General features: G+C 38.3%; 1 protein-coding gene across 3 annotated transcripts; it reads right to left on the bottom strand.

Annotated features, from left to right (window-relative positions):
• Window positions 1-12,774: 12,774 nt before the first annotated feature.
• LOC149835178 (uncharacterized) lies at window positions 12,775-15,371 on the bottom strand. Of its 3 annotated transcripts, none has more exons than XM_090010439.1 (3): window positions 15,241-15,371; window positions 13,598-14,288; window positions 12,775-12,919 (listed from the first exon to the last, which is right to left on the bottom strand). In XM_090010439.1, exons 2-3 carry the CDS (start codon window positions 14,227-14,229, stop codon window positions 12,850-12,852), a joined length of 702 nt encoding a protein of 233 aa, XP_089866565.1. In that variant the 5' UTR covers window positions 14,230-14,288; window positions 15,241-15,371; the 3' UTR covers window positions 12,775-12,849. The 3 variants fall into 3 exon arrangements, with proteins under 3 accessions (XP_089866565.1, XP_089866563.1, XP_089866564.1); XM_090010437.1 differs by having other exon boundaries at window positions 12,775-12,910; window positions 15,241-15,351; XM_090010438.1 differs by having other exon boundaries at window positions 12,775-12,927; window positions 15,241-15,351.
• Between the last annotated feature and the right edge of the window lie 293 nt (window positions 15,372-15,664).

Here is a 15,664-nt window from a genome sequence, read left to right on the forward strand (position 1 = left end):
ACTGAGTTGGAAGACAAAAATGAAGCACTAGCTTAAAGTCTCATCAGATGACTCTGAACAAAGCAACATCATCTTAGTTACGACTAGTGTAATAATCGCGATAGTCATTTTTGTTCATCAATCGTCTCAACTTAGGTACTGGAGAACGAGGAGGTGAAGCTGGTGTACACTGGGGAGAATTCAGTGAAGTACGCAAAGCCATCTCAGGGTCTAGGTCCGGGACTTCAACTCTCGTAGGAGTTGGCATGAGATCGACTTGGGAAACTACATCCTAGTGTAGTAGCATTTCTCTTCCAAATCTCTTCACCAAGCTTCAACTGACACTCAACTTCGATGTGTCCTCTAAGGCCATAGTAGGGTGCATTCACATAATTCACGGGAATAGATTTGTCCCACATGTTCCATCTTGTATCTCGCGCAAGGAGGTGCCTAATTTACAAGTACTCATACACTTCTCGTTATTGCCAATACCGCTTGGTTCAGGTCCTCTATGCCTTGAGCCAAATCGTGTAAGGCTTTAAGCATCTTGTCATGCCTCGTATCTAATGACATCTGATAAACCATACATATATCTAATTATGCATGAAAAAGTAAATAGAACAGCAACCAACCAAATTTACTGAGTCAGGTATACTTACAATGCGATAGTCGATGTGTGCTGAGTCTTGGACCATACTTCTAAAAACATTGCTCTGATACCAAAAGTTGTAACGCCCCAAAAATGCCAACTTAAAAATCATAGATTTTTAGAAAGTTTTTTTGTAAGATTGCGCAAAGCAAAAAATTGAAAAGGAGAAATAGTTGAAAATCTTTGAGCGAGTTACAAATGGAGTTTGACGTATGCAGAATTTACAAAACTAGCTTTCCATTACAAAATTAAGGCAATTATATTTACATTCTTTTACAAAAAATCTCACACTTGGAACACTCCTCAAAATGACCATCCAGAATCACAAGAGCCTTTTAGAAGCATGGGTTCAGTCCTCAAAATGCATCAACCCTCATCGCACCACCTATCAAGCATCACCTGCACCCCATGAAACGAGGTCAAAACTCTTGCGAGTCGGTGAGATATAACATAACTTGCCATTAATGAAAAGTAAGAGCAACTAGCATGCTTATGTAATTAGAATCATCATTCAATTACAACAATGAACATTTAAGCAAATATAACTATAAACAGGAAAAATACAACTTTAATAGCAGAATTAACACTAAGCAGTGAGTGACATCATCATGTAACGAGCATGCATCTAAATTCACAACCAAGTGTAATTAAGCAGCAAAACAATGTACTAAGCATAAATCATTCAGCCAATAAGTTAGTAGTTAACAAATTAGTTTAATTGTTCTGTCTTGATTACTCATTTGGGTACGCGAAGGAAAATATCGTGTTTGTAAAAAATACCTACAGACCGAGTAAACAACCTCATGCGAGCGGCTCGTGACCGAAAGAATCATCGCATAGACAACGGATTGAAATCTCATACTACTGCAGTAGCTTATTTTAGGAGAGTATGATTTTCATGAACATGTGAGCTTAACTCACGAAATGAGTCCATCACCCAACATAACACGCCATGGAGTTTCAACATGAAACAAGATCTCAAAACAACATTTCATACCCCTATTGTGGTGCTCCAAGTCCCCTTTTTCATTTCAAAATGTATCAAGTGTCAAGTGTGTAACATGCATCATGGGACAGGAGAAAATGCACATGATTTCATTCGAAGTGATATAGTGCATGTTATGAAACCATAAGTCTACGACACTTGATTAACAAAGCATGCTTCATTTTAGTTTAGTGACAAGATGTGCGAACAATATATGTGAAATTTCTGAACCTGTCAAGCATACTACGATAAATTCAAGATTTTAAATTATGTCATTTTGGCAAGACATATATTGTTTCACACGTGCCATCTCAACATGTGAGCTAGTGTTGCTCACCTCAACATGTGGCGCTGATGTATTGTAGATCCAATGCATCATCATCTGCATCCGGTTCAATCTTCACTTACACAAATACCATTTTGTTTTCTTTAATAAAGTATGAGAAATTTTCAAGTAACTTGCTTCTTGGTGCTTTGACTCAATTGTTTTGAAGTTGGGGAGGCTATTTTTAGATATGACAGATCATGTACAATCACATTATACACTTTAGTGTGCCGCTGGACTTGATTTGCCCTCCAATTTCTGTTGGGCCCCACTCCATAGTTTGACGATTGTCAGGTGCAGCCGCACACTCAATGTGATTGCACCTGATATGCCCTCATTTTTAGATGGCTTGATGCATTGTTGCATCTCTTTGTATGTGTCAAACATGCAGAAAGTGGTCATTCACAACAAGCGGGTTGCTACCAGGTATATGTCGAGTATATAGGAAAAATGCAACTTGTATGCAACTTGTGAAGCGCTGCCACAAGCATCATCATTGCAGCAATTTGCATCAAGTAGTGCACTGCCATAGAGCGTCGCTTTTGCAGAAAATGGCAGCAAGCGAGGTGTTGTCCTAAATGTGCATTCATACAGAAAGTCGCAGCTTGTTAAGTGCTACCATGAAGCGCCATTTTCTGCAGCATGCAAGAGGCTATACCAGGTACGCGTTGAGTGTGCAGAAATTTGCAGCCTACTAGGTGTTGTCGTGTGTGTCAAACATGCGGAAAATGCAGCTTATGAAGTGTTCCCAAGAAGTGTTGATTCTGTAGGAAATATGCAGCAGCCAGGTACTTCCCAAAAGGTGTCGTTACCACAGGAATTTGTAGCAACCAAAAGGGCTGTGAAAGAGCGCATTTGCTGCAACTAATTGCAGGAACCAAAGTGCTGCCACAGAGCCTGCTTCTGCAGAATTTGCAGTGGTGAAGCGCTGCCCCAAAGAGAGTTGATTTCTGCATTGTAGAAAATAGGGTGTTGCAAAAAATGTCATTTTTTGCAGAAAATGCAGCAACCATAATGCTGCCGCAAAGTGAGGATTTTGCAGAAAATTGCAACAACAAAGGTGCTGCCGAAAAATGTCATTTTCAGTGAAAAAGGTGCATGCTAGGGAGCAGCCAACAGGTGGTTTGCATAAGTCACTGGTTGCCCGGTCCAACTAGGCAGTTTATCCCAAACCTACCCACTAGAGAGGCTAGACTCGAGTGTGCCTTTGCAGGGTAGCACAAGTCTGCCCAAGGCACTAGTCTAGAGCCTGATATAAATGTGGTCAGGTGACACAGGTATGAGGGAAAATTCCAACTCCAGCTAGGCCGCTGCAGATCGAGAAAGGGAAAAGGGCACCTGAATCCGCTGGACGTGCCAGACCGGAATGCCTTGGTTGCAGCTAGGCTCAGCTGCCCAGGCGTGCCTGGGCTACAGCCACTACAGGGCAAGACCCACGCCTGGTCATCCCGCTGACTTGATGGTTTGGGTTCACCCGAACACCCAATGAAGGTTGCGCGTGACAGGTGGGAGCGGCCAGCGCACGATGCATGGTGTTGGGACGTTGCAGGTCTGAAACTCGACGGTGGGTTGCAAGCAAAGCTTGCAAGTTCCAGTTCCTCCAAACTGCAGTTCCACAGCAACATGTAGCCACATCAACCTGACTTTTGCATGTTGTGGTTCTGTAGAGAAGGGCGTCAGCAAGGTGCGGCAGGGTCAGTCTGAGTCGTTCTACCCGTATGCTGATGCTCGCCCAAGCCAAGGAGGTAGAAGAGGGAAAGGGGCCGTTGCACTACAGAAAACCGACCCACCTTCAGTGGTGCTTTTGTTGCAACACTTGGCATGCAACTGAGGCAATGAGGGCATCCAAACCAAGTGGGTCAGATCCCCACACGCTAAAATGAAGATGGTGCGCAGGAAATGGGAAGGTTGTGGGTGCTGAAAATGGCTGTCCTTGCGCGCAAACGTAGCAAGGCTTTTGCCAACAACTCCAACCATACCCAAGCTAGTTGATTCCCCCACAAGTGAGGCCACTATACCAAAGAAGAAAGAAAGAGAAAATGCCATGTTTGCACAAGAAGAAAAAATGCAAGTCTCACAAGGGAAAACGTTGTGCATGGGTGAACATGCGATGTGAACAAAATGAAGAAACAAAACCCACTAAGGGTTCTAATCCGCCCAGCTCCCATGCATGCATAAAATGCAATGGGGAGCATGACTTCATGCTAGAAACTCAAATGTTTGCAAAAATTACAGCTACGAAAAAGAAAACCTCACATTGATCGTGTGTCTTCCGGAATGGTGGAGAAGATGAGCTCACATTGCTTGGTCGTGTAGAGGGGAGTTCCAAAACAGTACCCAACCCTACACGTTATTAACGGGGAGGGGTCAGCGCCAAGGGGGGGGGGAGAGAGAGAGAGAGAGAGAGAGAGAGAGAGAGAGAGAGAGAGAGAGAGAGAGAGAGAGAGAGAAGGAAGAGAAGGGGAGAGAGAGAAAGAGAAATTCGACTAGGGAGGTTTCTCTTTCTTCTTCTTCTCAAAACCTTTAAATAAGTTAGGGTTAGGGTTAGAAGAGAGATGGACAACTGGGACTTAACTAGCAAGATGGACGGCTGGGAGCCATCCACTTGAGTTTCATGCCCTTCTAGGGGGATTTGGAAAGATTTCAAAAGTGCCCCTCAGCCACACGCCCCTCTAGGCCCCATTCACGCATGCCTTGTTTTTAACTTCTTCTTTTTTTATGTCATATCAAAACTAGGCATGGGCTGCACTCTGGCATGTGCCCATGCCCACTTGAATGACGTTGGCCCTATGCCAATGTCTTCTAAATGCCAAAAAATGGGCTCTTGTGAAAGAAATTCCGTTAAATCCCCCTTTGTAATCCAATTTTCTATTTCCTCTTTGAAAAAACTTTTAAATTCACGCAAAAGCTCAATCATTTCTAAAAACTTTAATTCTTAAAAAAAATGTTTGAAATACAATAGGTTTATGCATTTAGATAAATATTCAGAGCCTCGATTAATATGGCTATATAAATTTATTTTAAGGAGTAATATATATATATATATATATGCTAAAATTTCATTATGTATTAAATTTTATCAAAAAATTCACTGGTCTTATAGTACCTGTACTTAATTCATGAAAAGTCTCAGCCCCTGGATGTGTTCAAATCATTTAAGGCCGAAGTTGAAAACTAATTTGGCAAAAGAATTAAGGTCGTCAGATCTTACCGTGGTGGTGAGTACTATGGCAAATATGATGGATCATGTGAACAACGTTCAGGGATTTTTGCTAAATTCTTAGAGAAATATGGGATCGTCCCTCAGTATACCATGTCAGGCACCTCTAGCATGAATGGTGTTGCTGAAAGACGAAACAGGACTATTAAGGATATGATAAGAAGTATGATTTCTCATTCTACCTTACCAGAGTTCCTCTATGGAGAAGCATTAAAGACTGCAGTCTATGTTTTGAATAGGGTACCCTCTAAAGCTGTAACAAGACCACATATGAACTGTGGATAGGCCGAAAGCCTAGTTTAAAATATTTTCATATTTGGAGATGTCTAGCAGATGCTAGGCTATACAAGCTATTTGAAAACAAACTGGATTCCAGAACGGTTAGCTGTTATTTTGTTGGGTATTCTTAAAGGTTCAGGGGCTATAAGTTTTATGACTCTGTGAATAAGTCTTTTTTCGAAACGGGAAGCACTTATTTTTTTTAGGGTGCTGAGTTTGGGGGGAGTGATAATGTAAAAGACATTGCTTTTGAAGAAGAGTCACTTTCTCTTCCTACAATTGTGGATTACAATTATTAGATTTTCATTCCTGACGTTGTTCCCACAAATTTAGATCAAGGTAATGCTTTAGATCTCCCTATCTAAAATCAAGTTTTTACTCTTGGAGTTCAAATTCAATAACCTCAAGAACCAGTGTCACTAAGAAAATCTACTTGAGAGAGAAGAAAGGCAATTTTAGATGATTATATTGTCTTTTTACAAGAACATGAGGGTGATACTGGCCTAATAGAAGATGATTCAATCAACCTTCATCAAGCCACACAAAGTTCTAACTCTCAAAAGTGGATTGAAGCAATGCATAAGGAGATTAAATTTATGAGGGATAATGATGTGTGTGGTCTTGTCCCATTACTAAAGGTGTGAAACTCATTGGTTGCAAATGGATATTTAAAACAAAAAGGGATTCAAAGGGTAATGTGGAAAGATATAAGGTTGTCTTATTGCAAAGGAGTTTACTCAAAGGGAAGGCATTGACTACACAACGACTTTCTCTCTGGTTTCTATGAAAGATTCTTTCAAGATTATGATGACACTTGTGGCTCATTATGACTTAGAGTTATATCAGATGGATGTTAAGATTGTATTTCTTAATGGAAACATTGATGAGACAATATACATAGTCCAACTAGAATATTTTGCCTTAGGCGATATCAAAAAAATAGCTTGCAAACTAAAAAAATTCATCTATAAACTTAAGTAAGCTTCCCGTCAGTGGTATCATAAATTTCATCAAGTTATCCTCTCATTTGGTTTTGAGATAAATGTGGTTGATGAATGCATATACCATAAGTTCAGTGAGAGTAAATTTATTTTCTTAGTTTTGTATGTTGATGACATATTGCTTGCCAACAATGATATAGGCATACTGCACGAAATTAAGAGATTTCTAACAAAGAAATTTGAAATGAAAGATCATGGGGATGCTTCTTTTGTATTAGGGATCCAGATACATCGAGACCATTCTCGGGGTATTCTTGGATTATCATAAAATAGCCATATTGAAAGGATTCTAGAAAGGTATGGCATGAAAGATTGCAAACCAAGAGATACTCTTATTGCTAAAGGAGACAAGTTTAGTCTCGCTCAGTACCCCAAACACCAGTCTGAAATTAAGGCTATGAAACAGATTCCCTATGCATCGTCTATAAGGAGTCTTATGTATGCGCAGGTATGTACGCGTCCGGATTTAACATACATTATTGGGATGTTAGGCAGATATCTTAGTAACTCAGGTATGAATCATTGTAAAGTAGCCAAATGGGTTATGCGGTATTTGCAGAGAATAAAAGGTTACATGCTCACATACAGGAAGTCAGATCAGTTGGAGATCATTGGGTATTCTGATTCTGATTTTGCAGGATGCCAAGACAGTCGCAGATCCACGTCAGGTTATGTTTTTCTGTTGGTAGGGGGAGCTATTTTCTGGAGGAGTGCCAAGCAGACACTCATTACTTCTTCCACCATGGAAGCATAATTCGTGGCTTGTTATGAGGCATCCAACTATGGGATATGGCTACGTAATTTTATTACAAAGCTACGAATTTTTGATAATGTTGAAAGATCGCTAAAGTTATTTTGTGACAATAATTCAGCAGTATTGTATTTCAATAACAATAGGAGCTCATCAAAGTCAAAGCATATTGATATTAAGTTTCTTGTTGTTAAAGAAATAGTGTATAATGGTCAGATATTGATAGAATATATTGGCACAAACTCCATGATTGCGGATCTGCTTACTGGTGTGAGTTTTATGAAAATGTTTTTTGAAATAATATTTTTAATGAAAACAAGTGAAAGCTAGACACCAAAAATATAAAAAATGGCTCGCACGAGTGGTGGAGTCCGGGTCGATCTCAGAGAACGGAAAATACTTTGTATTCAATCACCCAATCTAAACTACGCTTTATTGCCTTAAAAAATAAAAGATTAATTAATTAAATAAACAAGAGAGTTTTGCCCTTGCAGAGGGCTTAAACAAATAATTAAAGTGCCTTATTACAAACCCAAATAAATTAAAATAAAGGAAATCCTAATCTAAAAAGAAAAGAAAAGGCTGAAGTGTTTGAGTCTTTTGTTCCCCTGTATCCCTTCTAGGTTGAATACTTTTGCATAGTTTGCTTAAGGGCTCCTTGAGTGCACTTTTGAGGGCTTGAAGGGCACAAAAAGGGGCTCACCGCACGTCCAAACGCTCCCTGCAAAATAGAAACACAAACGAGCAGAACCACATAAAGAACCAATACCAAAATCTAATAATTCAATCAAGAAAAATCAATAAACTACTTTAACAAACTACTAACATGTGATTAACGTGTAACAAACTAAAGTACTAAATGACAAAATAGCAAAACGAACTAACTAACAAGACATACTAAGCATAAGAAAACGTTAACATGAATTAATGACAACTCTAAAACAAGAAAGATCTAATCTAATGAAATAACCTAAAAATAAGGATTAATACATCTAATTAACCTATGGCTGAATTATTATAAGAGCTAGTGAATGAAATAAAATGAAAAGAAAACATGAACTAAACGACAATGGAATAAAAGAAAAAACTATCACTAACCTAATGATAAGAAAACACACAAAGTAGCTCAGCCTAATCAATTAATAACACACACCAATGGAATTAACTCAGCTATAATGATGAAAGCTAACTAAACAATGTACATGCTGGCCATACGCACAATCTGCTTGCAAGAAAATATATATATATGCTGCTAACTATAGAAACTTGTTAAATAGCATCAACCACCTATAAAGTGAAACAATGGCCTAACGCCTAATCACTACCATATGAAGTAAAACTTTGCTAACCAACTTCGAAAGAAAACTTACACTAAAGATCAAACTCAGCTAGTCAAAATAAGAAAGCTAACTAACGCATATGATGTTGGCATGTGATCAGTTGTTCAAGCCCTGATGCATACTTTAACCATCAACATCACACACACTGGATAGCTGCACGCTATGATGGGTCGGTGTTTTGTGCTGGCCGTAGGTCTGCTAAAGAAAATTCAATCACATGATTTCTAAAAGTCAAGGTTGTTCAATTCAGACGCACAGTTTGCCAAAAGCATCCGGCAATAAAATTTTTTAACAGCAGTTTTGCTGGTTTTTCTTTTATGAGCTTAACAACGAAAATCAAAACTTAGACCCATGCCATATCCATTCAGCATGCTATTTCACATGGTTCTGAAAACTGTGTAAACGCTATTCACCGAATCGGATCAAGAGGAAATCTTTAATGCCAAATCTGTTTCAACCAAAATTTGATTTCCTTTTTGTGCAGAATTTCATGAAGATTAAAACATGCCGTACCGTTAGAACAGGACCTGCATGAATCTGATCTTTTACCCAAAATCCAAACAACCTTACAAGAATACGCAAGGCCTTATAAAAAGGTTAAAGTTATACTACTTATTCTAATTAAAGAAAAAGAAGATGAACCAAAAACAAAAATAAAATATCAAAACTAACTACACGATGCTAAATATCCAATCTATTCCTAACCTAATATGCAGCAAATCAAAAACACAAAACCCACTACCCTAAATGTGATGTTTGCACGATGAGTATGATGAACGTTCACCTCCGATAATTCATAATAGAAATACCAACCCAAGCAGTATTTGTTTTGCTAACCACTCAAAGAGGCCGTCTCGTGTTTGTTTTGCTAGTTCTAATGAATATAGAAATACCAACCCAAGCAAGTACATGCTGAGATACGGATGCAATTCATATTCTAATAAAAGGAAGCTTCGGCGTAAATGCTTACGAAATTAATGATTGACCCAGACGTTTACTGGTAAGAAAAAATTTATAAAGCACACTAGGAACAAAAAAAGAGGGCACGTTTTCCTGTGACACCTACCAGCATTGCGACTTGACCGACTAGGATAACCATAAATCCACAACCGGATGCTACTCAAAACCTGACCCAGCCCCCCACATACGAATCAGGGTTTCAAAAATGGGGTTGACTAAGGCCCTGTTTGAAAACTGCCAGTCGGTGGCAGCTTAAGATGCTGTCACGGGATCCCCAAATTTTGTGGTTTTAATAAATCCACATAGTTGGTGAAAAGATTGGGTGCAATATGATTGCACAAATATTGGTCCATTAAGCTCTTAATCACCCTCAGTTGTGGAGACGAAGGCCTGATTGAGGGCGATCAGGTGCTTAATGCACAAAATTTGTGCCATGTGATTGCACCCAATCCGGAGACACATGGTTATGCCATGAGATTTTAAATATAAACTAATTTTTTAAAATATCATGTTTAAAATATGAAAATCTTGGGAATCATTTTTTTTTGCGTTTTTGTCACGAGAAAATGAAAACATCCCTTCATTGTCACCAACATACTCTTTTACCCAGACAACCAAACCAACTATATTTGAAAGGGAAATCGGATATTGAGCAGCGAAGAAAGGCGCCGTTATCATATCAAAACCAGAGAGAAAGAATTCCCATATGAACCATTCCTTAAAAAGCAAAAGTCATAATAGTGTTGTTCGGCTTGGGCATATATATATATATATATATATATATATATATATATATATATATATATATATATATATATATATATAATTGCTTTTAGCATTAGATAGATTCAACCTTATTTAAGTACTTGAAATACCCTTGAAAAATGATATTTTTTAAAATGAATATATATATATATGAAAAAATATTAGCTATTAAGGAAGGTAAAGAATTAATGACCAAAAATCATTCTTGACTTCAAAAAATTTTAATTTTTTGTAGATCAAATGTCATGGATGTAATCTACATGGTTTGTTTAGTAAGAAACTTGTTTTGAATCATGTGATTATGACATGTAATTAGGTTTTTAAAATATTTCAAAAATCAGCGGCCCACAATGTGCTAAAATTTCATAACTCAAAGGTCACATTTTTAAATAAGAAAAGCACAACCCAAGGTTTGTTTAATAGAAAACTTGTTTTGAATCATGTGATTATGGCATGTAATTAGGTTTTTAAAAGGGTCCAAAAATCAACAACCCATAATGTGCCAAAATTTTATAACTCAAAACGTCATATTTTTACATCAAAAAAGCAAGATCCAAGGCTTGATCCTTAGCACACAAATCATGTCCAACACATTTACGTGGTTAGAGTCAGTCGATACAACTTGCACCTATGATTTCTAACTCATCAGTTTCTTACCTTCATTAGTAACAAATATTTTTTGTTATATATATATATATATAGATATATATTGGCTACTAATGGAGGCATGAAACTAATGAACTAGAAATCATAGGTGCAAATACTCACTCTAACCACATAAATGTGTTCAACAAGATTTGTTGGATAAGGATCAAGCCTTGGGATCGTGATTTTCTGATGTAAAAATGTGACCTTTTGAGTTATGAAATTTAGATACATTGTGGGCTGTTATTTTTGAACCCGTTTAAAAACCTAATTACTTATTATAATCATATATTCAAAAACAAGTTTCTTACTAAACAAACCATGTTGATCACATTTCGATCTATAAAAAATAAAAATAAAAATTGAAGAAAAAAGTATTTTCTATTCATTAATTGTTTACCTTCAGTAATAACCAAAATATATATATAGGCCTCGATTAAGCCCAGGCCCACGGGCAACCCGTGGGCCCGGGATTTCCCAAGGGTCGGCCACAACCGGGCTTTTGGCCAAGGCGGGCGGGTCCGTTGCCCACCCATATCCAACACCCAGGAGGGAGAACAAATCGAATTCATAAAGGAATACCTTTAGCTCTCCAAACAAAAATTTGGTAATAATGCATGGAAAAGTAGAAGCCGCCGCCCTGTCAAGCCCAACTGACATTGACAGGATGTTGGGTATTCGAACCTACCATCTTGAAAAGTCCCACACCCACACCCACACCCACACCCACACCCACACCCTGGTTGTCATTATCATCATCATGGCCGCTTTACATTTGGTGAACATCCCATCCCGTATGTCATCCCTATCATCATTCCTGTAATAGGAATCTCACTAATACAAGTTGTTTTAATCAAAACTTAATTATACCTGCAAATCTGTTTCACCCATCTCCTATGTCATCTTTATCTTAGTACCCATCATTGGGATTTCGCTCAAATTGTTTTTCATCAATTTGGAGTGATCTACAGCATTCATTTAGTGAAGATAACATTTAAATCACCAAAATCTGACTTTTCATCGTGGCAAAATACAAAATTTTGTGATTTAAAAAATCATATTTTTTTGTTAAAAACAAAATATGAACCAAGTGTTGCTATTCTTATTAAATTTATCATGAAACTTGCTTCATAAGACATACGATTTAAGAGGGGTATGAAGATGGGCCATGTAGTGAACATAGAATCGCCGCAAGAATCTACCCGTGTAAAATTTTCTAAAACCTCAAAAACCAACAGCTATAAAAATGCTAAAATTTGTTGATTTAAATCTTTTTTTTTTGTCAAAATAGTGCAACCAAGAGTTGATACTTATCAGATTCACCATGCAGAATCGATCTTCCTCTTATCTTTTTTCTGTCTTTCTCCCAAAATCTTTAAAAAACACATATTAATGAGTCCGGTTGTATCAGTTCAACCCGATCCAAACTTGGATGATACCCAGTACCCGTACCCATGTGAACACGGGTACAGCTAAGGGGTAGACACATAGGGAGATTTCAACATCCTCATTTTCACTTTAATTGGGAAGCCTTCTCATGAGTTGCGTCTGAATTTACAATTGCCCCCCACTCTTCGTTGGCTTGGTCTGCCTTGCTTGGTTTGGTTGGGTTTCTAAAGCCCAAGCATAGTTCCTTCAGGCATTGGTCCTAAAAAGGATAGGGTTTGGTTCAAAAATCCATCCGTATTTTCCATTTGTTTTACCAAAATATGGGTCTTTAGATGCAGTTCTATGAGCAAGTAGAAATAAACTTACCCTTTGAAGATCTCAATCACAAGACTGTTAAGGGTCATCATCCCCAAGCTTAAGGAAGAGGCACGTGCACATATTGTAGCCAACAGTTCATTCACAACGGAATCAAATGAGAATCAAGACTTTATGAATAAAGATATCACGCTGTCTTATATCAAAAATGTATCTATAAAGTGAATCCTTTACAAAGTAATGCCTTCACGGTTTTATGAATCGCTTTCCTTGATTTAGCAAATCAAAGCTGCCTTGACAACTCAACCTGTTAAAACTGCAAAACTTCCATAATAATGAAAGATAGAACAAACTCAGACAAGCACAGCAAAACACACAGACAGACAATGTCAACCTCCACTTCATACCATGCTGGTGCAGTAAAAGAACATCAGTTGTTTACGTTCTGAAAAAAATATATATAGCCAATTATGAATTGGCTCGCTCTAAATCACTGAATGCTATAAAAACACCCACACCTTATGACAATCGCATACGTCACCTCAAGTTAAATTGATTAGTAAAACATTCAAGTAAAAGCCAACAAACCTATCAATCATCATAAGTCAGTAATCATAAGTAAATGAGAAGGCATTTATGTTCTAAACATGGAGAGATGGGAGGAAGTGGGTAGGAGATCATTTTGTACACTTTCAAGACAAACTTACAGCCTTAAATAGTTATAACACAATTAAAAAGAAAAAGAAAATCATCCCAAAAGGATGCCACTATTTTCCAATCCAATATATAGAGTACAAGCTTCATAGATGGTCTTATGTAGAAAATGGCGGTAAACTCAAACTTACAACAATGTTTTCATAAAAATTTACAAATGCATTACAAGAATTACATGTAGATTATACCAATATGCAATAGCAAAGTTGCACAGCACTAATCATCAAACTAGAGGAAGAGAAAGAAGATGACCACCAAAAGGCCAACCAATACAAGGTACCTCTGCAACATGTTGTGCTGTTGTGCCCGAGGTGGTGGCAGACGAAATCCATGAGCATAACCTCCATGAAATGGGTAAGAGAGTCCATATGGAAAACCAGTAGACGCACCATAAGCAGATGTATCAGGGAAGCCATGCATGTGGAAGCCAAACAGTGAGGGAAAGAGACCAAACCCAGCAGAGAAGGTGAAATTCCCAAACCTAGCAGCTGCCACAGGCGCACCCATGAAACCAAAGGCCTGCTGAGCGAAATGGTTGGGGTCAGAAGCCGGTGCCGTTTCCGGCCTCTGCCCAGTAGGACGACTTGGAATCTCCATACCAGGGATTGACCTAGACCTAGGATCCGTTGATGCTTTGCCCCTGCCATAAAGAGGAACCAATTTCTCCTCCTGCACGAGTGCTTTGCAAACAGGGCAATCGGAATGGGAATGAACACGAAGCCATCTATACAGGCAAGGCCAGCAGAAAAGATGGCCACAGAGGGTCACTACTGGATCTTGTGCTATTTCTAGACATATGTTACATTCAAAACTCCCGGCATCGCCATTTCCAGCGCTGGAGCAAGAATGATTTTCAGGGGATTTGCTTGATGCTTCACCATTTGATCCACCAACAACACCATCAATGCCCATCTCTTGACCAGAATCACCTATCGCTACCACTCCAAGAAATACCAAGAATTCTCCCAATGCTGCTTGTCGATTGTATCAGAATACCAAAAGCCAAAGAAACGCAAAAAAAAAAAAAATCATACAAAGAATCAAATAAGCAAGATCATAGATTGAACGGAAGTTCCTGAGATAAATCATGTTTATACAGATACTAACAAACAAAACCAATATCCCAATCATCAAACTCTCGGTATGTATGTGATATCAATTAGCCCACTCCATGTGCAACCAATTAAGTCCCGTTTTTTATTTGCGGAATTGGGTGAAATTGGAATCTGATTCCAAAAAAGTTTGAACCAAAAAGTTTTCATTTCACCCTTTTTCATGAAAAAAAATTACAATGCAAATGGATTTCAATTCCACCCGATTTTACGCATCTAAGCATGGTTTTTTTGGAAGCAGGAAAATGCTAGGAAAAAAGTAAGTCGGAGAGGAAAAGTGGAAACTTTTTTATTCGTTTCAAACAATAGAAAACTTTTGAAAAGAAAATTTTTCTATTTTGCTCTGATTTTGATGGGGAAAATCTCTCCATCTCAGGAGGTGGAGAAATTTTTTCCTGTAAAAGATTTTCAGTTTTGAGGGCAGACCACCCATGACCCTAATCAAAATACTCTTAACATTTTTCCAACCTGATTTTCTCATGTCACACAAACAAGAGAATATTTTTCATAAAGAAAAGTTCTCATATGAAAATGCAAAATTTTCTTTTCCTATGAGATATTTCCCTGCTTCCAAACACGTCTTACAACAGAAACAAACCAAAATTCCAGAATCTCTTTCCCGGAGAAGAGGGTCATGCAGCAGAATCAGATCACGAGTTCATCCGAACAACATAATGTAACGGAACAAACAACGATCATGGAATGAAACCCATATGAGAATTAGGGTTTCAACCAACGGATCGATAAACGATCGAGTAAACCTCAAAAGGCCAAAAACTAAAATTACTCGTCAGAGGAGACGAGGACCAACCTGGCAGGAAGAGAGAAAAGGAAATTAGAGTTCCGTCTTCTTGTTGTCCTAGATCGAATTCACGACGAAGCCGATCTCCTGAACCACCGAGAGAGAGAGAGAGAGAGAGAGAGAGAGAGAGAGAGAGAAAAGAAGAAGAAGAAAGAAAGACAAGGAATGGAAAAACTCCAAAAACCAGTACGGGCTTCAAAGGGCTCGGCGCTCTTCGGTAAATATCCGCAAGCCCCTCGCGCTACAGCTAAATTTAGATTGACCCCTTCTTCGGAGAGGAAAGTAGCCCAGCGGGTCTGGCTAGTTCAAAAAGTATTATCAACGGGTTGGGTCAGGTCCGGTCCGGACCATAATCCATTTATAGGGACCAGTAAAAAGGACATGGATCTTAACTGATTCATGTGTTTATTTTTTTTTATATGTATATATATTT

The sequence above is a fragment of the Nuphar pumila genome, chromosome 6 (genome assembly GCF_984573655.1).
Source record: "Nuphar pumila chromosome 6, dmNupPumi1.hap1.1, whole genome shotgun sequence".
Classification (NCBI taxonomy): domain Eukaryota; kingdom Viridiplantae; phylum Streptophyta; class Magnoliopsida; order Nymphaeales; family Nymphaeaceae; genus Nuphar; species Nuphar pumila.

Coding starts and splice junctions, on each gene's coding strand:
- LOC149835178 (XM_090010439.1), bottom strand. CDS start 14,229: ATGGGCATTGATGGTGTTGTTGGTGGATCAAATGGTGAAGCATCAAGC. Junction 12,920..13,597: donor CAGCACAACATGTTGCAGAG/GTACCTTGTATT, acceptor GAAGTTTTGCAG/TTTTAACAGGTTGAGTTGTC.